The sequence below is a fragment of the Amphiura filiformis genome, chromosome 4, assembly GCF_039555335.1.
Source record: "Amphiura filiformis chromosome 4, Afil_fr2py, whole genome shotgun sequence".
In the NCBI taxonomy this organism is placed as follows: Eukaryota; Metazoa; Echinodermata; class Ophiuroidea; order Amphilepidida; family Amphiuridae; genus Amphiura; species Amphiura filiformis.
In genome coordinates this window covers 39,642,834-39,666,391 of record NC_092631.1, presented here as the reverse complement: position 1 = coordinate 39,666,391, position 23,558 = coordinate 39,642,834, and the positions used below count along the sequence as shown (strand labels likewise).

General features: G+C 36.0%; 1 protein-coding gene across 1 annotated transcript in view; it reads left to right on the top strand.

Moving 5' to 3' along the window:
- Positions 1 to 23,558, top strand: part of LOC140150881 (hephaestin-like protein) — a 39,629-nt gene that overhangs the window by 1,515 nt on the left and 14,556 nt on the right. Inside the window, 8 exon segments of the mRNA XM_072173040.1 lie at positions 4,373 to 4,553; positions 4,555 to 4,618; positions 8,102 to 8,314; positions 9,556 to 9,696; positions 11,730 to 11,896; positions 12,960 to 13,083; positions 13,804 to 13,978; positions 23,186 to 23,466. Of these exon segments, the coding sequence (XP_072029141.1) occupies positions 4,373 to 4,553; positions 4,555 to 4,618; positions 8,102 to 8,314; positions 9,556 to 9,696; positions 11,730 to 11,896; positions 12,960 to 13,083; positions 13,804 to 13,978; positions 23,186 to 23,466 (1,346 nt within the window).

The following is a 23,558-nucleotide window of genomic DNA, read 5'->3' as shown; positions in this document are numbered from 1 at the left end:
TTTCAACCCCAAAATAACATTATGTTTAGAATGTTTTGTATCAAGTTTTCCAAAATGTTTTTGGAATGTTATTAAAACGTTTTTATACCCGAATATATAACCCGACATTTAAACCCCGGTGGGTTCAGTTTGTATTTAAAGGTAGGACGTATGACCGTTCCAGGATTTGAAAATGACCCCTATTTCACGGGGAATCGAGGACATTTGCAGCAATTTTACCCCCTATTTTGCGCGAAATCAAGGAAAATTTTCCCCCAAATATCTCCCCTATTTTTTATCATTTTGAGGACGCATTTTCATTTCACCCCTTATCACGAGGAATCAAGGACATTTTTTCGAAATAAATACCCCTATTTTTACCATTTAAGGACGCTTTTGAATTTTTACCCCAACCATCATGCGTACACATTGTCAGTGAAGACTGAACCCACCGGGATTTAAACGTTTTCTGTACAACATTTTTTGTTTGCTGCAGTATCAAAAAATGATGTTGAATGTTATGAAAACGTTTTATACCAAGGTTGCGAATGATGTCGAAAACGTTTTGCGTTTGCTGGGTGGACGGTTAATTCTGCCCTCCATAAGAAAATGTACTGACTTTGGGGTATGCATGGGCACTTGCGTCTAACTGTTTAAGTGACCATCATGCATACCCCAATCCCCAAAGTCACTTGCATTTATTATGGAGGGCAGAATTAACCGTACATTTGTTGCCGAAATGAGTAACACGTAATCATGGTAATTGAGAAAACAAATGGACATGGCTAGTTCTTGCTCTAAGCCCTCGATATCATAAATATCATTCGCGTTTTAGCCAAAAAAGGGGCATTGATGAAGGCCAAAAACTTCGCGAAATCGCTAAAAATAGGGGTGTTTTTATCCTGAAATCTTCGCGAAATGAGATGCAAAAAGGGTGTTTTCAAAGTTCGCCGACAAGCATGAGTACCCGCGGATACACGGAGTGCTGGAACCGGGGTTACAATTGACTAATGATTATTGTGGTTACAATGTAACATTGACTGTGACAAGTCCCAATTTAATTTTTGCAGTAATTACACTGAAATGGTACCATCGAAACAATGCGTGCAGTTTTAAATTGTGTTTTTGGTTTTTTTACCTCTCTTTTTTTCCTAAGATCAGATTGAACCGTAGTATACCCTTTGAATAGTATGACCTTTGATGAAAGTTGTGATATTTTGAAGAATTCAGATATCACAGGTACAATTTTGTAGGTCTTCTGGTGCTTGAGTTAGATTATGTAAGGAGTGTCGACTGAGCGAAATATCTTCATAAAACGGCACATATCTCAAGAACTGCGATGCTTTAAATGTATCCTTAGCTATTTTTGAAACTTCATGTTTAGCATTTCATTATACCCATTCAAATCTTCAAGGTGTAACAAATTGGGTTGGGTTTTTTTTAGTTGAACGGCCATGACTTCTTTCCGCGACACGTCTTAAACTGCAGTACGGCTGTAGTAAACGAAATTGGGTGAATTGGGTATTGAATTGCGGAAAATTATCACCTTTTTTTTTCTGTTTTTAAAATACGATCATTATTAAGCTATATACATAGGCAAAACCAAACTTAGGCATCCCCCCCCCCCACACACACACACACACACGCCGTGCAATCACGAGCATAAGGAGAAGAATATCAAAATGGGCTCAATTTGAAAATTGTCATATTTTAACGACACTAAATCCTAATTGACATGTTTTATAGAACCTATGCAGTTTTATGTAAACATTATAACCATTGAATATAAGGAAAACCTGAAAAGGGTCCAAAGTGGGCAATGCTTTCTTGAGACACCCCGTATAGCACCTGTTGTAGAATTATTTATAAGGGACCCTTCAATGTTTAGGCCTACCGCGGGGAATAGGAGTTATGACTATGAAATTCCCCTCGTTGTCTCCCTTTCTCGATTTCAAACTTAACATTCCCCCTCATGGTTCAAGTACAAAATTCATATTCCCCCTCAAGACCCCCTAAGAAATTTTGGAATCCCCCTTAAAACTCACACTCACCCCACCCCGTAAATATTGAACGGTCCCTACACGATAGGAATGAGGGAGATTGGAGTGTCATGAAAATGATAGCCTGCTACGCTTTTTGTCTAAGTCATTTTTTGTAATTGTGAGAACAAAGTACAAAATATGGTTCAAGCATACAGTTAAACATTTTTATTCGCCAATCTTTGAACAAGAACAAATGATAATGATACAAATGAAAGGCAATAATCCGAAATAATTATGGCAATTTCGTAACTGATGCATGCTTGAACTACATTTTGTTCTTTGTTCTCAAAATTACAAAAAAATGACTTAAGCAATTAGCGTAGCAGGCTGACGATATGACACATGACATTAAACATGGAATAGAAGTGAAAACAATTGGGTTAAGAGTTGTTCGTGTTTTAAAAATATTCGGGTTATCAGCGGGTTATCGTTCTGGTATTCGTAGCTACAACTTACAAATGAATACAAATTGAATACGTTTTGTGAACTTCAACATACCATAGATCTATGAACATACATTTAATATAGCACGATAATTTGAGACTTGATTGTATACGTTAAAAGTTGAAGAGCGCAATTTTTGGCTCCCATAATGAGAGGAGTTTTAACGTATTTTGAATAATATTTTTCTTTTGCAAAATTTTCACAAGAAATTTAACAGATCGTTTCGTTCGATTTGAATGTCGATTTTAAACGCAAAAGTACTTTCCCTATTTGGTAGCAACGTTTGGTCAGTATTTGTTGTGGGACATGAGAGCACATCAGAAATTGAATTGCATTCTGAATACGAAAAATGTCCTTCTGATATCAAATAATTTTGATTTTTTGACATTCGCGATATAATACACATTTTATGGCAAATGATTGAAAATTGATATTTTTATTATATAACAGACCTCGAAGTAAACTTGATAAATCTAATGATATATTGGGCTATTGCATTTAAAATCCACACTACCCCTGTGGAAGATTTTGGAAATATCTGCCACAGGGGGAGTATGAATTTCAAATGGAATGGGTGCATTAGGCAGCTCCATTTGAAATTCATGCACCCTCTGAGAAAGATTCAACTTGAATCTTCCCCTGAGGGAGAGTGAGTTTCAAATGGAGCTAATGATATGTGTTAATTCCATTTGAAATTCATACTCCCCCTGTGGAAGATATTTCCAAATTTTTCCACCGGGGTAGTGTGGATTTTAAATGGAATAGCCCATTTACTTGGCATTTTCCATATTTTCATTCCCATTTTTACCTTGAAGATTCCGTTTATCAATGGAAAATTTTGTTACAAGCATTGGACTTTCTTTAGTAATAAAAGTTTGATTCCATATTCCATATATTTTTTTTTTTTTTTTTTGCAAAAAGGCCAACTTTGTGCATCTTAAGGTGTTTTTTATATGCTGTTAAAAAATATTTTGACATTTTGCCAAAATTTTGTCGACACTTTTTTAGAATGTGTTGCAGCAAGTGTTCATTTTTTTATAAAATTTATTGCAACGTTTTAATATATCCCGATATTAACGTTTCCCATGCTCGTATGGATAACCTGTACTTTTATATAGTAACTATTTTATGCTTTTATCAAAATCACAGTTCACAATGGTTTATAAACCTTAAGTTTGCTGTATTATCTTGACGAAATATCAGTGAACGTCCCGCGGAAACGGTATCAGTATACAAATTTCTTTCTGCAAAATTGGTTTTCTCTTTATCCTAATTATCATCGCAATCTCTGAATTATTTCATTTTGGATACAAAACATCGCAATCTCTGAATTGAGTGATTTCATTTCGGAAAAAATGGACTGAGTTAGATGAAGTAGACCAGTTTAGGCAGAGAAGACCTATATCTTTTCTCTGGTTAGGCTATGCTATGGGTAATTTGCGGAAAGGATGTTTAGTTGAGCATATCAAAGTTACAGCCTCTAATAACGATGAACCCGTAGCGCGGGTTTCACAAACCTCAGGTCATGGGTTCGATGCTCGGGATCAATTTGCGTGGATGTAGTTACAGCCTCTAATAACGATGATCCCGTAGCGCGGGTCTCACAAACCTTAGGTCATAGGTTCGATGCTCGGGATCACTTTGCGTGGATGTAGTTACAGCCTCTAATAACGATGATCCCGTAGCGCGGGTCTCACAAACCTTAGGTCATAGGTTCGATGCTCGGGATCACTTTGCGTGGATGTAGTTACAGCCTCTAATAACGATGATCCCGTAGCGCGGGTTTCACAAACCGCATGTCATGGGTTCGATGCTCGGGATCACTTTGCGTGGATGTTTTGACTGTAAAAAAAATTGTGATATTGTATAATGTATTCCATTTTATCTTATTTATATATATTTTACAGTATTGAAGCCAAATATTTGATAGGTGGAAACAACCGCATCGGGCGTAAATACGGCAAGGCCGTATTCATTCAATACACCGACGAGACATTTACGGAGGAGATACCAAAGGAAGAGTGGCAAGGTTTGCTAGGACCCATTCTGTATGGTGAAGTTGGCGATACCATAGAAGTGATATTCAAGAAATCTTGCCTCCAGACCATACTCGATACATGCACATGGAGTATTATATGATAAAGCATCGGAAGGTTAGTAGTTGTTAAATGTCGGGCAAGTTGTACCACGACTTCTCGCCCATAGGGTTTAGTTGTAAATTTGATCCTGGCAAAAATATCGGTTATAGGGCCTACAATGTAGCTCACATGATGCAGTCATGTCTACAGTAGAATTCACCACGACCTTTGCATGACTTAAACCCCATTAAAAGCTATTAAACCAAGATAACACTCATTGAAAACAAGCTCAACTGATTAAAGCAGATCTTCTCTGGTTAAATCCACACTATGTTTCTGTTTTACCTGTGCAATGAGCTGGTATTATAGTTTCAGTTGGGTCAACGATTATAAAGCGAACGCAAGGTAACAATACTGGTGAGCTTTTGTTTACGAAATGAGACAATAGTCTGCTTATACCAGCGTTCTTGAAAATGAGAAGCATAATCGTTTGCAGACTTAACACAGGTTGGAAATAATTTCTTCATATTTTTTGGTGTTATCTGTCGTTTACATGTCCTTCCTAAAACACAAAAGTGCGAATATTTCCAAACACCTAAATTAGCTAAAAATGTTACAAACTATATTTTCTAGAATTTCAGAGAATACTTTAAATATCGGCCGGTTATTTTTCACACAGTGACGTTAACTATAGGCAATGTCCTATTACCTATAACATACACTAAAACACCAAAGTGCGAATATTTCCAAACACCTAAATTAGCTGAACATTAATGTTACAAAACTATATTTTCTAGAATTTCAGAGAATACTTTAAATATTGGCCGGATATTTTTCACACAGTGACGTTAACTAGGCAATTGCCTATACTTCTAACATACACTACTTGTAGAGGTCACGCGTCAATTGTGAGAGCTCTGTGTATTGTGTATAGGAAAACGGACAGTAACTGCAGTATGATCGGTCTGAAGGGTCATTAGTCATGTTAGTCTGAAACCAAGAAAATGGTCGTTATGAACCCTAACCCTTACCCTTAGGCGTACCATAGCCACTGAACTTAACCCAACCATAACCCTAGCCTGCAACTTACGCGTTAGCCGAAACCCAACCTTAACCCTGATTCTAATTATAACGCTGACTCTAACCGTAACCTATTTCCTAGCACTAATCCTGACTATATAGCCCTAATTACGTTACTCGGTGAGCTGATCCTGGTTGCGATGGTTTATTATGTGGGTAGACTAGGACTAGGAGGCACATTTAATTGAGCTGCGTCCCTGAATGTTTAAGGGTTTATATGTATGGCGAACACAAAAATGTTTTTAAAGCGTGTTATAAACGTGTTTTGGGTTTGGTCAAAACTTTTTAATAATATTTAAATGTCACTATGTCATGTTTTTTAGCAGGTCTCGGTGTATTGTGTATTGCAATGCTTGCGTAATTTAGTGATTGCTATAGTGCTGTTGTGGATATGCCAGTGCAAATGAAAAATCGGTCATCCCCTTAAAATAAATGAAAATGTAGATACCTAGGCGGGCGTATAAACGTACAGATGTAGTCACCGTTGTAACATGCGACAAAATACGATTACTTAATTGCATCCACTGCAATGGATATTTAGGGTCCTTCCCAGCAAACACAAAACGTTTTCGACATCATTCGCTAAAGGTTATAAAAGGTTGTCAGAAAACGTTTAAATGTCGGGTTATATAAAGGGTATATTAAGGGTATAAAACGTTTTCATAACATTAAAAATCATTTTTTTATAATCTACTGCTCAGCAATTATTAATGTTTTACAGAAAACGTTTAAATGTCGGGTTATATAAAGGGTATAAAAACGTTTTAATAACATTCCAAAAACATTTTTGAAAACTTGATACAAAACATTCTAAACAGAATGTTATTTTGGGGTTGAAAAAATATCTTGCGAAAAATGTTTGCCCAAAATATTTGCAATAACGTTTTAAAAACGTTTTCATTACCTTTATATAACCCGACATTTAAATGTTATTAAAACGTTTTGATAAAAACATTTTAAGAACATTTCTGTGTTTGCTGGGTGCAAATATTTTAACATAATGTTATTTAAGTGTTGACAAAATATTTGGCAGAAAATGTTTGCAAAAATAGTTTACAATAACATTTTTGAAAACATTTTAAAAATATTGTTGTAGTGTGTTTTCATACAAAACGTTTTAAAACGTTTTCATGACCTTTATATAACCCGACATTTTAATGTTATTAAAACGTTTTTATGTAAACCAAAAGCCACAATATAACTTATTAAAAACGTTTTTAAAACGTTTTTGTGTTTGCTGGGTTTATAGTGGCAATAGTTTCAATTATTAGAATCGGGATTATTTTAATTAAACGTCGTTGTGTTGCTCAATTTATTGCATCGCGTCCTAATTATAGGCCTTTAACTTATCACGTATGCAGACTGTGCAGTACTTTAGTATACAAAATTTACAAACTTGCTTTATTATACAATACGCACGTGTTAAAGCATGGTTAAAGGAGGCCGGATACGGGGCCGGATAATCCGATCTCATCACATATCGTGTTCTATTTCCAATGAATTTTAGATGAGTTGATCAAATTTAGAAAGTGGTGGCAAGAATGTGTTTAGAAACGTTATGTTTAGAATATGGATATCAGATGTTTAGAAATGAAACACCATCACTGACCAATGTTGAGAAATGTTGGTGGCAAAATTGTGTTTAGAAAAGTGTTTAATCGCTAAGCACTGTTTTTACATAGTATATAGTAGAAATAATCAATAATTTATATGTTTGGGTCTATTTTTGGTAAAATTTTGTATATTTTTGCGGTTGTACATATAGCAAGTAGTTGTCATTATGATGATATATTTTATCGAACCAACTTTATTGCAAGTAATACAATGTAGGTATTTTCTAGTATAGTCAAATGTCTAAACTGTCAATGAAAATATGCATAATTTTTCGAACAAAATCGATTGTGTGTGCAATTGTTGAGTACAAAGATTCGGCATTCCCAAATATGTGCTGAGAAATGATCGCAAGCAAGTTCATGTTTTGCGACCTGTCACTGCTCTGTCAATGCATTTTCAAGTTGACATTGCCTTCCATTGTGTACTTAATACCCTTTTAACCTTCTGACTGTTTTAAGTTGGGTTGTTTTATATAGCATTCTGTTTTTGAAATTCACACATTTTAATTTTAAGTGCGTATAGCCAGTGTGTGCAAACGCGAGTTATGGCCGATTCATACTCCATTGTATTTGCCGTCGAATATTCGATATTCGTTCAACAAGCATTCGTTATTGAATCTGTTTCAATTCATGTCAATAAACATTCGTTACATTCATTAGAGGTTTAAACATAACTGGAAATAGAATGGGAACGAATAGCCTACTTGTTGCACCAAAAAGTTGACAAAAAAATAAGACCGTGAAGGGGATCAAAATATGTTTACGTCGAAGGCTCCAACTTTTCCAACCCCCACTAAAGTATTAATGAGCACTCCCTTATATCCCTATGTGTCTTTTTTTCACATCTTCTTAATTTTCCTTCCAGGAGCCAGATATGAGGATAAGACAAGTGCTAAGCAGCGTGTTGACGATAGTGTGGTCCCTGGTGCGAATCACACTTACAAATGGCGAGTTGATGAGATATCAGGACCTGCTGATGGGGATCCCAATTGTATCGCATGGCCATATCACAGTCACGTCATCACATCTAGCGGGACGAACACGGGCCTTGTTGGCACATGCATAATTTGCAGAAAAGGTAAATTGTTAGCAAGAAACAGCATCAACTGGAGTTGCAGTCAATGTCTATATTGTTTAGTTCAATCTTTTCAATCATACGAGAGTCGCTCTTCTCTGCTCCCTCATTTAGGTAAAAGACAGAAAAGGCAAAAAGATCGAAGAAGTTTGGACTTATATGAATTAAATAGTTGTCAGGAAGTTGTAGGAGTCATAAGATTGATATGAACATGATGGACATAGGCGTAGATTGGGGGGGGGGGGGAAAATCCCCAATATTTTGAGTGGGGGATGAAAATGATCAATACAATCATATCCCCAATGTTGACGCCTGTATGTGGATTTTTGACCAAATTAACATCATATTTGGTCATTTTAGCCTAACAAGTAGGAATTTAATGTAGACACATTTAGACACATTTTTCAAATCAGCTTTCAACATGAAAATTCCCGAGTATTTCACAGTATTTTCCAGTATATCATTGGTGGTATTTATCATTTCCTACCTGGTTAATTATTCCACACACAAATAATTATTAGCATTACAAGTACTTGTTATTGTAAAAATATGAAACATGATCTTCATCTATCAGGCATGATAATTTTCAGATTTAATCCTGAATTCGGGTTTTTTTGTTGTCCAAATTTCCGCACTTTCTTTTAATTTCAGCCCGTTTTTGACCCTTTTAGCCTCATTTTCAGGCTTTTTTCAAACACTTCGGGTTTTTTCAAGGATGATCTTTCTCATGCCTGATCTATGGCGTTGTCTTTTTTAAAGACAGTTCTTGTTTCTACTAATCGGCTTTTCTTCATTTCCTCCACAGCCACTGCCATCTTTTTCTCTTTTTTGTAGTTTTCACTTTCTTATTCACGTTTCTTTTTTTCCTCCTTTTTTCTAGTTTTGTTCAATTTTCCGTATTTTTACATCTTTTTGGCTCGTGTTGGAGCAATTTTGCCAGATTCTACGGCTTCTTCCTGTTTTTTCATCATTTCCCCGTTTTTTCATTGAAATGTATTACCATGCCTGCTCGTTTAGTTTCTTCTTCGTGTTCTTCCTTCACCTTCTTCCCGCCCTCTTCGTTTCGTCGTCTTCTCCCTCTTCTTCATATTCCTCTTCGTTGTCATCGACGTACATGGTGTATTCTTCTTATTCCGTTCAGCTGCTTTTCCAGCTATTATAGGCCTACTGCTTATTTCTTCACTTCATCATCCTTTTTTTTTTTTTATCTTGAGCTAATTTAATTCCTCCCAATTATTTTTCAGGCATTTTGAATGAGGAAGGCAGACGGACAGATGTCAACAAAGACTTTGTTCTCCTGGTTACAGTAACAGACGAGAATCTAAGCTATTATATTGATGACAACATCCACAAGTATTGCACAGACCCAGGGAGTGTCGATCCAGGTATTAAATTCGGCTTCCTATACATTCTATACAGTTTCGGGGGGGGGGGGGGTCTAAAGACCAAGATTTACTAAATTTTGACGTCGTCATTGGTTTACCATGTAAATACAAAACTATGACAAATAATTCCTGAAGTGTATTTATGTTATTATGTTACTAGTCTAAATCCGTTGAGGTGTGACTGATAGTACAACCCAATGTAAAGTTTTTAAATTCTTTTCGCGTTTGGTTACCATTTGTTTTTGATATAGATTTAAAACTTCGTACATGAGTAAGTTTGTGTAACGGTTAGTTTGTGTAACTCTCGCCTTATTGTGTCCCGAGTTCAATAAATTTTTGCCCCAAAATTGTTTGTTTTCATGTGAAAATGTATACATTGTACTAGGAAATATGATTTGTGCACTTTTTTCTGTAACCCGGCTCGGGGAAAAATATCGCGTCCAACGTCTTGGAAGAATTGCCGTCACATTGCCAGTTTTGCTTCGATATTGGCTGTTGCCGCATTAAAATGACGACGACCACCATCGTCTGACAGTATTCTAAAATGTGTGATCAGGTTGCGTCATGTTCATCATGTTGCATATTGCCCCTAATCAATAATTTTAAACAGTTAAATAAATATTTTTTAGAGAAAAATGTATGTTCTAATTTTAATAACCATTGATAACATCGGCATTAAACAGGTTTGGTTTCCGCTATCATAGTCATTTAAAGAAGCGGTAGGGCTACTTAGTTATTGCGGATGTATCTTTGTCATGTCGTGTCATGACAACGGCCATTTTCATTCAAGGGATATTCCCTAAATATCTCCTTTAGAAATACGTATCTGTATATGCCATATGAGGAGCATGCAGGGGTTTGAAATTCATCCAACTCTATGCTGTTGTGATTACATTCACACATTTATGCATGTATTCTATAAGTAAAGGTTAAACCAGTACAACTATAAATGCAGAATAGTGTGGATTATCTTAATCCGGTTTTTGGATCTGCCGTCAACGTTTTTGAGTTGACATCAAGGTTAATTTTGATTTATTTTTTTCCAAGTAAGGGACCGTTCACAAACACTTGTTAGGGGGGGGTGATGCAGAAAGGGCCCTTATCAGTTTTGATCAACCTATGGGGGGCCTTGGAAAAAATTACCATACATTCTCCTGGAGATTGGGGTTGACCCATAATTTTCATGTCGAAAAGGGGGGTCCTGAAACATTTTGATAACTGAAAAGGGGGGGGAAATTTAGCGATGAAATTTTTTGCATCAGCCCCCCCACAAGTGTTTGTGAACGGTCCCTTAGCAAGTTGATCTTAAAAGACAATAATAACAAATTGACCCTTATAAGGCCAAAAAAATATGTTTCGTTGCCCTCAGAGACCGACCCAAAAAATTAGAAATCTTGGGTCGGATGTTTTTTTAATCACTTTTTTTAGAAGAAACCTTAAATTTGGACAGTATCAAGGACATTTATTATAAATTTGTTATTCACTCGTTTTATTTATTAAATGCATATTTGATTAAAAACAAGAAGTATTTCCATTTAAATCCAGTCCATCAAGCATTTTGTCAATGCAAACCTATTCAAAATGGAGGAAAAATCGAGGAAAAGCCTATGAAAAAAAGGAAAAAAAGGATCCATCCAACCCTCTAAATGTTTGTCTTCGGCAACCAAACAATTTATTTATTTTTGCCTGTCAATACAAAGGCGCGTTAACGTAAATGGGAGCGCTGTAAATATGATTAATGCTACAAAGTGTTTACTTTTCAGTTAACCTTAATTGTGATGGTCTTGAGATATGGACCATTTAATGAGAAAAATGTGTACAATTCGTTTGGCTTTTTGGATTTCATGAGACTAAACATGCTAAAGTGGAATTTAATTGTAAAACTTTCTCAAAGATGGAAAAAAGAAAAACTGTCATTCAATGAAAGCTGCTAAACCTCAATATCAAAAAAACAAAAAAACAAAAACAAAAACACTAAAAACAAAACAAAAACAAAAAAAACATACGCGTTTGTTTGTTTGTTTATATTACAGATGATGAAGATTTTCAAGAAAGTAACAAGATGCACAGCATAAATGGTTATGTTTATGGTAATCTGCCGGGTCTGGACATGTGCCAGGGTGACCGAGTGGCTTGGCACGTCTTTGGATTAGGAACAGAAACTGATTTGCATACGTTACTCTTTCACGGAAATATACTGGTAAGAAGACTGTTAGGGCCGGTTTCTCGAAGCATGGCTATAGATGTCAGGCTTCCTATGCCAACATGCTAGCCCTACCATGTATATCCACTTTATTGATTTATCTTTCTAGGTGATGTACGATGTGAAATTGTAAGCACTGGCCAATTGGACTTAAGCCTTATGGCTTAGGAAGCCTGACCACTAGCCAAGCTTCGAGAAATCGGACCTTACAAACTTGAGATATTACTAAATATAAAACTTTATGTGGGTCGAGCTTCTTTATATACTAACAGGATATGTGTCAACTTACTTTCAATGTTTGGTAGCAACTACCAGTTATTTATGTCAGGTTAACACCAAGAGCCAAACATTTTCTTCCAACGTTTTTGTTTGTTTCCCCCCTGAGCACTATATCTAACATTGCCTTTGATTGGTCAATTACATGATATTTTCACTTTAATCACCAATCAGAATGGAGTTTTGCAAATAATTAACCCCCTTTTTTTTGCATGGTGAAATTATTTTAACAATGTTGCTGATTGGGCCAAATGATAATGAGAAATTCTTTTTGGCCAATCGGCAGGTAGTTCTCATGGGGTTAAGAATAGTTGGCCGATGTTACACTGTTGAAATGAATATACATAAACAGGCAGAGCGGTCCCTCATATTGAAACAATACTTTGACATTTTAATTGTCCTGCGAAATTGAGATAGTGATCATGTGTGGTATTACTCTATACGTATTTTGCAAGATAGCTACAGGTTTATATATCTTGCATTATGGTTTATTTTGTCCAAATCATAGTTTCAAGAGATATTTATTCTCAATAACTGAATGCCTTTCGTAAGGGTGTTTCTTCCATACCCAGAGTAGTATTTACAAAGTATAGGAAACGCAAGTTTATATATATTTTTAATTGATAAAATCTGTCATTTTTCGTTTTGGGGTGTTCTTGTGTTGGGGTGTGTGGGTGGGGGGGGTGAGGTGTTTTCTTTGTTTTTATTATTCTGTATGGTTAATTGAAAATCATTCATTATGTCCACGCAATGCTATTATTTATCAACCATAATGTTTTCACAGAACATCCGCAACCATCGGCGTGATTCTTTCAGTATTAGTCCAGCCATTTTTGTGACTGGTGAGATGAAAACATTTAATCCAGGAAAGTGGCTACTTAGGTCAGAGGTCAATACGCATTACCAAGGTACGATTTTTGCAATCATTATATTTATATGCTACACAACCCCGGTACACAACACGGTGCAAACAATTTATCATTCTGAGGTTTATCCAAAGAACTTAAAGACTTTTGATTTTTCGCCTCAGTCCTCTTCAATAGTTTCAGTAAAATCAAACAAATCGTATCTCAAATGGCGGGGAAATGTATTCACCTTTTCAGTAAATCCCATGAGCCTTTACGTTTAGATCCCTGATCGTCACGTCGCCGATGCGCACATCGTTACTGCGCACTTTACGGCTTTGAAAATGCGCAGTAACGATGTTCGCTAAGCGATGTGCGCATCGGCGTGACGTCAAATGACGACATCAGTGGTCCACACGGAAAAGATTATGGGATTTTCCGAAAAGGTGAATGTTACAACGTACCGTCGTGATTTCAGATACTGACAAACGCCAGATTACTGATCGTCCCTATTTAGCCTATCCCTCGAAGTTCCTTACGAGATTCACCGAGCGTGGATCCGTGACCAAAACCTTTTACACTGCTACCAATCGATAACGTCGCCCTTTACAGTCGGTTAAATACAAAGGGGATGATTTTAGTTACTTGAAATTCGTCAATATGAGAAAACTTTCAATAATGTCAATTTTACACTGTTGAATTTGTGTAGTTCATTTTCTGATCAGGAACTATTCGTTATTTTATTACCCCTCGTACATACATTGCTAATTGCATGATATATAGCCGGATCTTTGGCACTTTACAACGTTGATCCAAATTGTGCAAACCAAGTGACCAATCCAGATTTTTCACCAACAAAAAGGAGGGAATACTTTATACAAGCGGAGGAGTACATTTGGGACTATGCGCCAAGCGGCGAGGATAGATATCACGGTATCTCGCTAACAGACCCAGAAAGGTATATTAGATTAGATTAGATTAGATTTATTATTATCTTTTCACTCATTACATGATACAAGAAAAATACATAAGAATAATACATTATAAAGATATAAATAATAATACAAATATAATAATTATGGAAATGCATAATACAACGATGAGTGAAGGAATTACAGTAAAGGCCCAAAGGCCTGTAGCTCTGTAACCCCTTGATACAGGTATATGGCATTTATTTGACATGGCAGCAGGTTGGTAGACAACAAAAATGCCGAGTCCAACCAACCAGCTGTCATGTCCATCAATGACATATCCTATGTTAACATTTAAGGAAAAAACAAAGAAAAAACAAAAACAAAAATGCACATATCAAAAACTAATTATTGAAGTAAATTAATGAAATTAATGAACAAAATATTGGTGAGGTACACATGATTGAAAGACTAAGAATAGCTTTGCATAAGATGTTGTTTATACTTTTTCCGGAATTGCTTCACTGATGACGAGCACTTGATATCAGAATCAATAGCATTCCAAAGCTTTATACCTGCATATTTAATAGATTTCTCACAAAAGACTTTCTTGACTCGAGGTAAGATGAGATTGTTTCTATATCTAGTGTTTATAGCGTGAATTTCAGAGTGCTTTGTAAAAGGTCGTCAAAAACATTGGGTAATAAGCAATTTGTATGTTTATACATGAATGTCCCAAGCTCTAGAGCGTACATATCTTTGATGCTTAAAGTATTATATTTAAGTAATAGAGGATTAGTTCTAGATCTGTAATTACTGTTACTAATAATACGCAATGCTCTTTTTTGAATTTTAAACAGATTATGAATATATGAAGAGCAGGCACATCCCCATGCTAAAATACTATAATTCATGTACGGCAAGACTAACGAACAATATAATGTATACAAAGCTTCACTGGGTAGAAAATGTTTAACTCTGTTAATGACGCCGACATTTCGAGAACAAGTTTTAATGACATTTACAATATGCTCCTTCCAAGTAAGATTTTGATCAATTTGAAGGCCTAGAAACTTTGTGCTGGTGACTCTTTCAAGAGGGGTGACTTCACTATCATTTGAGTCAAGACAAAGATGTAGAGTATAGTCAGAGCATGTATTTTTACCATTGCCAAGTAACATGTAGTTGGTTTTTTTGGCGTTTACAGATAGTTTGTTTACTTTAAACCATCTGTCTATATGAGTAAGCTCTTTATTCATTACTGTTTCTACCTCCTCAAGTTGGCTGTGTGAGAAAAACAAGTTGGTATCATCTGCAAAGGATATAACATCGAGAGAATTTGTAACGAGATGGATATCATTCACATACAGAATAAAGAGCAGTGGCCCCAATATTGACCCCTGAGGCACGCCACAAGTGATATTTTTGCTCTCTGATGAAACACCATTGTAGGTTACAAACTGTTTTCTGTTACACAGATAGTCTTTAAACCAGTCATAACATACACCTCTAAAGCCATAATGGTATAGTTTACTAAGAAGTATTGAGTGATCAATTGTATCGAACGCTTTCGATAAATCCAGGAAGATACCAGCAGTAAATTTGTTTTCATTTACTGCGTCCGTAATTTTATTCACCAAATCTATCACTGCCATATATGTACTGTGGTTCTTTCTAAAACCATATTGGCGCTTATACAAAATGCTATGTGTATCTAAGTATGATACAGATCTGTTGAATACAAGACGTTCAAGAATCTTTGATAGAATGGGTAAAACAGAAACAGGACGATAGTTTGAAAACAAATCACATTCATCCTTCTTATACAGGGGAATGACCTTTGCTATTTTAAGACTGTCTGGTACTCTGCCAGTGGAAATGGATACATTGAAAATGGTTACAAGTGGATGCACTATTCCAGGAGCTATCTTTTTGATGATGAATGAACCAAGACCATCCTGGCCTGGACTTTTATTTGAATCAAGTTTATTGATTATTTTGAGAATTTCATGTTCAGTGATGGGTGTAAATAGGACGCTGTTGTTGTTCGCAATCTTACTCTTTGAAAGAAAATGTGAATAGTCAATGCCAGGAATACTGTCAATTGATTGACCTAGATTTGGACCAATGTTTACAAAGAACTCGTTAAAGCCATTAGCAATATCCTTTGAATTAGTGTAAACTTTATTTTTGTCCCGAAATTTATTAGACTGTTTTAAAACTTTATTCTTATTCAAAATATTTTTTAAAGTTTTCCAAGTATTTCTCATATCATGCTTGTAATTTTCTAATTTATGAGTGTAATAATTTTTCTTAGCTTTCCTTAGCACTGAATTTAATTTGTTTCTATAAAGTTTATATCGATCTTGTTTATCGGCCGTTCGGTGTTTCAGAAACGATTTGTATAATTTATTTTTATGATTAATTGAATTCAGAATACCTTTAGTTATCCATGGCGAAATCGGCTCATTTTTCCTCCTATTTTTTAATTTCTTGGTGGGAATACACTCATCATATAAAATACTAAATTTATCCATGAATTTATTATACATTGCGTTAGCATCATTTGGTGATTGACAATTTAAGAATTCATCCCAGTTGACTAAAGAAAGTCTGTTGTTTAGTAAGTTTATGTTATCATCTGTAAATTGCCTTTTATAGTTACTTTTATTTTCTTTGCATAGATTATTTTTTTTACTATTTAAATCAATATTAGTCCTGGCAAATATTGGAAGATGATCACTGATATCTGCTACAAATATACCAGAATGATACTGAGTGTTGTTATTCGTAATTATGTTGTCAATAATAGTAGCAGAAGTTTTGGTGATTCTGGTTGGCTTATTAATTATTGGATGAAATGTATAAGAATATACCATGTTCAGAAAATCGCCTATTGGTCTATGAATCTCTTCCTTCAGCAGGTCTATGTTATAATCACCGAGTAAGTAGCTGATTTTATTCTCATTCGAAATTTTATTCAAAGTATAATCAAACTCAGAGTTGAAATGGGCAATGGGGTTATCATTTCCCGGAGGTCTGTAGATAGCTCCTACAATAATATTCTTGCAATTTTCTCTTTCAATTTCGACAAACACTGATTCAAATGTTTGAGATGTTATTTCAGTTAAGTCAGATCTAATTTTGAAATTTATGTCATTGTGAACAAAATGCCAACACCACCTTTGGGTCTATCTACTCTGTTTTTATACACAAATTGGTAACCTGGTAGCTGAAAATAATCAGGTGGTGTACATTTAAAGTAAGTTTCGGTGACGGCAATGATCGAGAACTGTTGGTTGATGGATTGCAACAATAACTTCAGTTCATCAAAATGCTTGTTCATACTGTCTATATTAAGATGAAAAATTGAAAGACCAGATGTACCTTCACTGATTGAGCTCGAGTTGTTAACATGACTGTTAAAGCTATCATAGGTGAAATAAGTGCTGTTACAGTTTGTGTTTTGCTCGCTTTCATTTGAATTGAGATCATCATCATCTCTTAGAGGATTAAAACACAAGTGATCATAACAATGAATATTATCAGCATTAACATGAAAGTCTTCATCTGATCCTTCAATAGCATCAGTGAAATCATCATCATCACTATAATGATTAAAAGGAAAATTAACTATTCTTGTGGTACATTCAGAACAACTCCAAAGATTTGAAGATATTTCATTCCTGTTTACAAGGATGCAATCATTGTGAGCATAACCATGACATACAATGCAGTAATTATGGTTGTTATCAATTTCATTAACATATTTGGAACAAATAATACAGATGTGTGCATTCAGCATTTGAAAGTAATTTAAGCTAACTAATAAGATAAATAATAAGACAAATTTACACAAACAAACAATATACCTGCAAAATTATTTTTTTGCAGCACCTGATCTCTCGACCAAAATGAAATTTTTTTAAAACATGTCTAAGCAATCAATTTTAAGGAACTGAGCAAATCAACACAGAATATGAATATACTACACATCTAAAAAAAAGTACCCCCTTAAATAATGGCTATTGTTCAAAACCGGGCTATTGTATTACAAATCTGTAAAATGCGTTGGAAGCAGAATTTATTTCTGTGCTTTTTGACACCTCATTTGTAGCAATTGTCTAAATATTGACGTCGCAGCGTACTAATACATTTAAATCAATGTAGGCCTAACCCAAGATTTGAAATTTGCAGTAACATCTATTGATTTGTATTCAGAATAATGGAAGAATATCTGTGTAATGTTATCTGAGTGTTTTTGTATTGTTGTAAGTCCAACTTCACTACATCGTATCAAATGAGGTGTCAAAATGCGCAGAAATAAATTCTGCTTCCAACGCATTTTACTAATTTGTAATACAATATCCCGTTTTTGAATAATGGCCATTGTGTAAAGGGGGTGATTACTTTTTTCTGCCGAAAGCAGTATGTATTCGAATTGGAACATGAAACACGACTATTGGGCGAAATAATGGCCGGATTGCCATGACAAATCATTCTGTCAAGTACATTTGGGCTACGTTTTCCATGTTGCCACGAAGTTCTTACAGTACAAAATGCTCAATGAGTCTGCATTTCGGGCTAATGAATTATGCATTAGAAAAAAAAAAATGACAGGGACGGTCATAAATTCTTTATACGGGGTTGTAGTAAAATGTTTGCCTTGAAGAGTGATTATAAAAATGTTTGACTTGATTCTGGACTTTGAAAAGAATATAAAGCTTTGAATGTGTAAAGTTTTTATTGTTTTAAAGAAGTTAATCTGAAATAAGGTATCTGTGAAGGATTTTAGGGATATTTAAAGGGCCTGCACCCCCGTCTTACAAAAATGTCGAATTTTTTTGTGAACGGTAGCTAAATAGTTCAGCCTGAGACGAATATTTAGGGGAGATCGGGGCAAAGTGGAACACGGGGCAAAGCGGAATCATCAGTCGGCTGCGGAACAGGTGACTACAAGCTCCTATCTTTGGCTGCATCCTTTTTTGTACTTTGTGTACTTAACCCTCTATCTTTTAACCAAATATCCCACAGAGTCGTGCGATATGTCAAACTTTTCCTCTGGTCATAAGGAACAAAAAAAGTCAGTGGTCGCATATCTGTAGGATCATTGGTTAACGAGATATAGTCACTTTTTCTACTTTGTGCATTTAACCCTCTATCTTTTTAACCAAATATACCACAGAGTCGTGCGATATGTCAAACTTTTCCTCTGGTCATAAGGAACAAAAAAAGTCAGTGGTCGCATTTCTGTAGGATCATTGGTTTATGAGATATAGTAACTTTTTTCTACTTTGTGCATTTAGCCCTCTATCTTTTTAACCAAATATACCACAGAGTCGTGCGATATGTCATACTTTTCCACTGGTCATAAGGAACAAAAAAGTCAGTGGTCGCATATCTGTAGGATCATTGGTTGATGAGATATAGTCACTTTTTTCTACTTTGTGCATTTAACCCTCTATCTTTTTAACCAAATATACCACAGAGTCGTGCGATATGTCAAATTTTTCCTCTGGTCATAAGGAACAAAAAAGTCAGTGGTCGCATTTCTGTAGGATCATTGGTTTATGAGATATAGTCACTTTTTTCTACTTTGTGCATTTAGCCCTCTATCTTTTAACCAAATATACCACAGAGTCGTGCGATATGTCATACTTTTCCTCTGGTCATAAGGAACAAAAAAGTCAGTGGTCGCATATCTGTAGGATTATTGGTTAATGAGATATAGTCACTTTTTTCTACTTTGTGCATTTAACCCTCTATCTTGTTAACCAAATATACCACAGAGTTGTGCGATATGTCAAACATTTCCTCTGGTCATAAGGAACAAAAAAAGTCAGTGGTCGCATATCTATAGGATCATTGTTAATGAGATATAGTTACTTTTTTGTACTTTGTGCACTTAACCCTCTATCCTTTTAACCAAATATCCCAGAGTCGTGCGATATGTCAAACTTTACCTCTGGTACGTGAAGACGGCCCGATTGGCGCGAGGTTCATATTGGTGCGTATGCACCAAATATGTATCTTGTAAACCTTAAATTTTGCCTTGCCTTCCTTCGTAATCCTGATTGGGCCACAAAAAAAATGTGTTCCACTTTGCCCCGGTCTCCCCTATACTAGGTATATTCGTCTCAGGCTGTCTCCGGTTTTAAAGCATCGCTCGATGGGTTAAGCTTTACTGATTTTCTTTATTTTAATACTAGTATATTGTAAAAAAAGTAGCTGTGGTGTTAGCTCAATATGCTAGGAAAATATTATAACCGATGACTTCATGTTCACTTTGGCTAAATCAGCTGTATTTTTGCTGATAAGGGTGCATAAATTAGCATTCGACATGTTGGAGAAATTCGCGTCAACTGTTTCACTATTGAAGTAGTAGCACTCACAACGTTCTTCTTCTTCTTCTACCGGTGAGTACATTCCTCTCTTCGAGAGTATCGCCGTACACACGACGAAATGATTGCAAATTTACACATTTGTAATCATTTTGACCACAAAATATGATGTGAAAATACCGGGAAAATACAGGTACCCCCGGGTAGGCCTACGCAAACATTTGAAAATTGTAGCGTTACTATAGGTATGCCAGGCAAACCTTAGTTAACACATTTGCTAGTCAGCCAAATTCGCCTAGAACACAATACATATATTTACATAGAAATATAAAAGAACTGGCCGGTCAAGGAAACCTACATAAATATGTTGTCTATACTTCACTGAACCCAAATATATGATTTTTTATGGTGATAAGTCACTCGCACATGGAATTTTTGAGGGATTTTGATAGCAGTTCCATTAAAAAAGCTGCTATCAACATGAGGTCTAAGATCTAGAAACACCACCGGGAATTTTGCTAGATGAATCTTTTTGATGAAAGTCAATCTTTGACAAGATGTAACTTTACTATGGAAAGTGCTATGAAAAAAAGGTTTTCAGTTTTGGCTTTCTTTACTCAAGGGCTTTAATTTGATATATAAAATGATGCAGTTTGATGGCAAATTTGAATTCACCTGGCATACCTACTTACTACAACCGGAGGCTGAGACTTTTGAATGAACGCAGGTTTCAACAGCTGCACTCGATCCAACCGCGATCGTATATCGCGTATTTCAAACTACAACGCGAACGCACGACCTTGGATACAATGCTAACCAATCACGAGTGCATTCCCAGACAAACGAGCACCTAGACCAGTGACTTTGACTCGCGTAGTGAAGCGGACACTGCTTAGCAACGACTTTGACACGGACGCATACCTGGGCGCAAGCAAGCAGATATGTTCGCGTCTACGGAACATGTTGTATTTGATGCGAGCGATAATGGCGCTGGAATCACACAAACCAGCGCGCCTTTCTCTCCAGTCGCGTGTACAGAACATGTTGCATTTGACACGAGTGATAATGGCGCAGCAATCACGCAAAGCGCGTCTTTCTCTCCAGATATGAACGCTTTTTTTCTCCGCGTCTGACCAACCGACCAAAATCACCTTGGATACGTGGCTTCACCTACTGCCCTGGTTAGGGATGGGCACTCATAGGTCTAGGTGGTATGTCTATGAGTGCGTTGGCATGGTTGGATTCACTTCCGTGATACTCACACACAATCGCACACGCTGGCGTATATCGCGCAGTGTACGCAAAAATTCGTCACGCTATTGAAAGTTCATTCAATTGGAATTCCCTCAGCCGAATTCCTACTGAAGACATAAATCATCTACACATGTCAGATGTATATATTGTATTAGCAAATATCCACAAAAGCATTTGTCATATTTTATGCCATATATTATATCCTTAAAACTAACCGATGGATTTGCGAACAATTTGTCGACATAAATGACGTTATTTTTAGTAATATGCAGACGAATGGCCAAATTACCTGTTGTGATAAATTTATCTGTACAAATTGTCGCACTCTGAGTGACATATGGTACGGTATATTTGCAACCCTGCTGTGGATATGTGAACAATTTGTCGACATAAATGACGCTTGCGGAGAAATTATTAGAAAAAAAGGGGGTTTTTGCCTAGGCCTGTCCTAGGCCTATGCTAGGTATGATCATCAAATTTCGAAGTAGCCTTTTTAGTACTTTTTTTGGTCCTGGTGACAACCCTGCAAGTAGGATATTTCACATTGAAATTGTTTTGTTTAGAAAGGTGATTATTTAACTTGGGCAAATGTATTTTTCCCAATTCTGTGACCATCATTGATGGTACCTTACAATGAATACCTGTACAAAAAAGCAAGTACCCATTATGCAACATTTTTCAGCACAGCAATCAATTTTACAGAAAAGAGATTTTATTTGAAAAAATCTTACTATCACTGTATGATAACTTCTGCTGTATAAAGGTGTACCAATTGACACTTTTTGACTTTCAACCTTAAGTTTCTGGTGTCCAAATTTCAATTTTTTTGTATTTCCTACACAGTTATTAAGCTATTTCTGTGGTCACAAGTTGGGAGTTGAAGGAGGCCCTCTATTATATATAAGCATCCGGGGCTCATGATACGTGATTATAGCCTAGTTTCCTTGTGTGTAGCCTCAGTACGAAGGCTACAGCATCAATGTATTGAAAAATGCAGGGTCCATCGATCATGTCAGTAAATGAATAGGGCCTAGGCCTATTTTGTTTTGGGACTGATTATTCGGACTACCACCCGGCATGCAGGTATTCCTACATTAAATACAACAGAATTATTACCATTGCAGGATGGCTTAAAGCTAGCATTTCAAGTATCTCTTATAAGCTAATAACAAATGGTGCCCGCTGGAATCTCTTGAGGCATTGTCTTTTTTAAAGACATTTCTTGTTTGAGATGTTTATATTTCAAAGAACTGTCAATGCAGGTATTCGTGAACGTAACTCTTATCTTCTCGAATCAATATCAACCATTACAAACAACGTAACCCAGCAGTGACAATAAAAGCTTCGTTCAAACTGTCCGGCCGAAATTCATGTTTGGAGTAACCCTTAGTTAGTACATATCGGTGTGAAGTTGGCAAAATGCCAAATTGCGATTCGTCTCTTTGCTAAATCAATGTTCTCATGAATTCTCATGCAGGACAACTCCGTTAAATGTTGTTGCATAATATGTAAGAGGCTTGTAACAAGGAAAATTTCTGCATTTTCCTGAAGTTAAGCCTGTAAAGTAATGAAGGTAACTCTAAACTAATTGTTACTACTACTACTATATCATTTACTATTGATTTTACCACTTGCTTATTCACATTATTTCGTGTTTAGTCCAAGCTATCCATTCTTCATTAATGACACGAATCGAATCGGCGGACGATACAAGAAGGTCGGCTATGTTGGCTACACAGACGCAACATTCTCTACCCGTAAGGCAAGAGGTACTGAAGAGGACCATCTTGGGTTCCTTGGTCCTGTTATACGGGTAGAAGTCGGCGATGAGATAGCAGTGACATTTAGAAACAATGCCAGCAGAGCGTATAATATTTTCGCACACGGAGTTATGTACAATAAAGCAAATGAAGGATTTGGATATGCCGATAGGACAACTGGTAAGTCGCCTTGTATGAAACATAAGCAGGCTGGGACGTATCCAGGAGGGGATGAAGGGCAGTCAAGATTAATAGGAAAATTTTCACGGGAA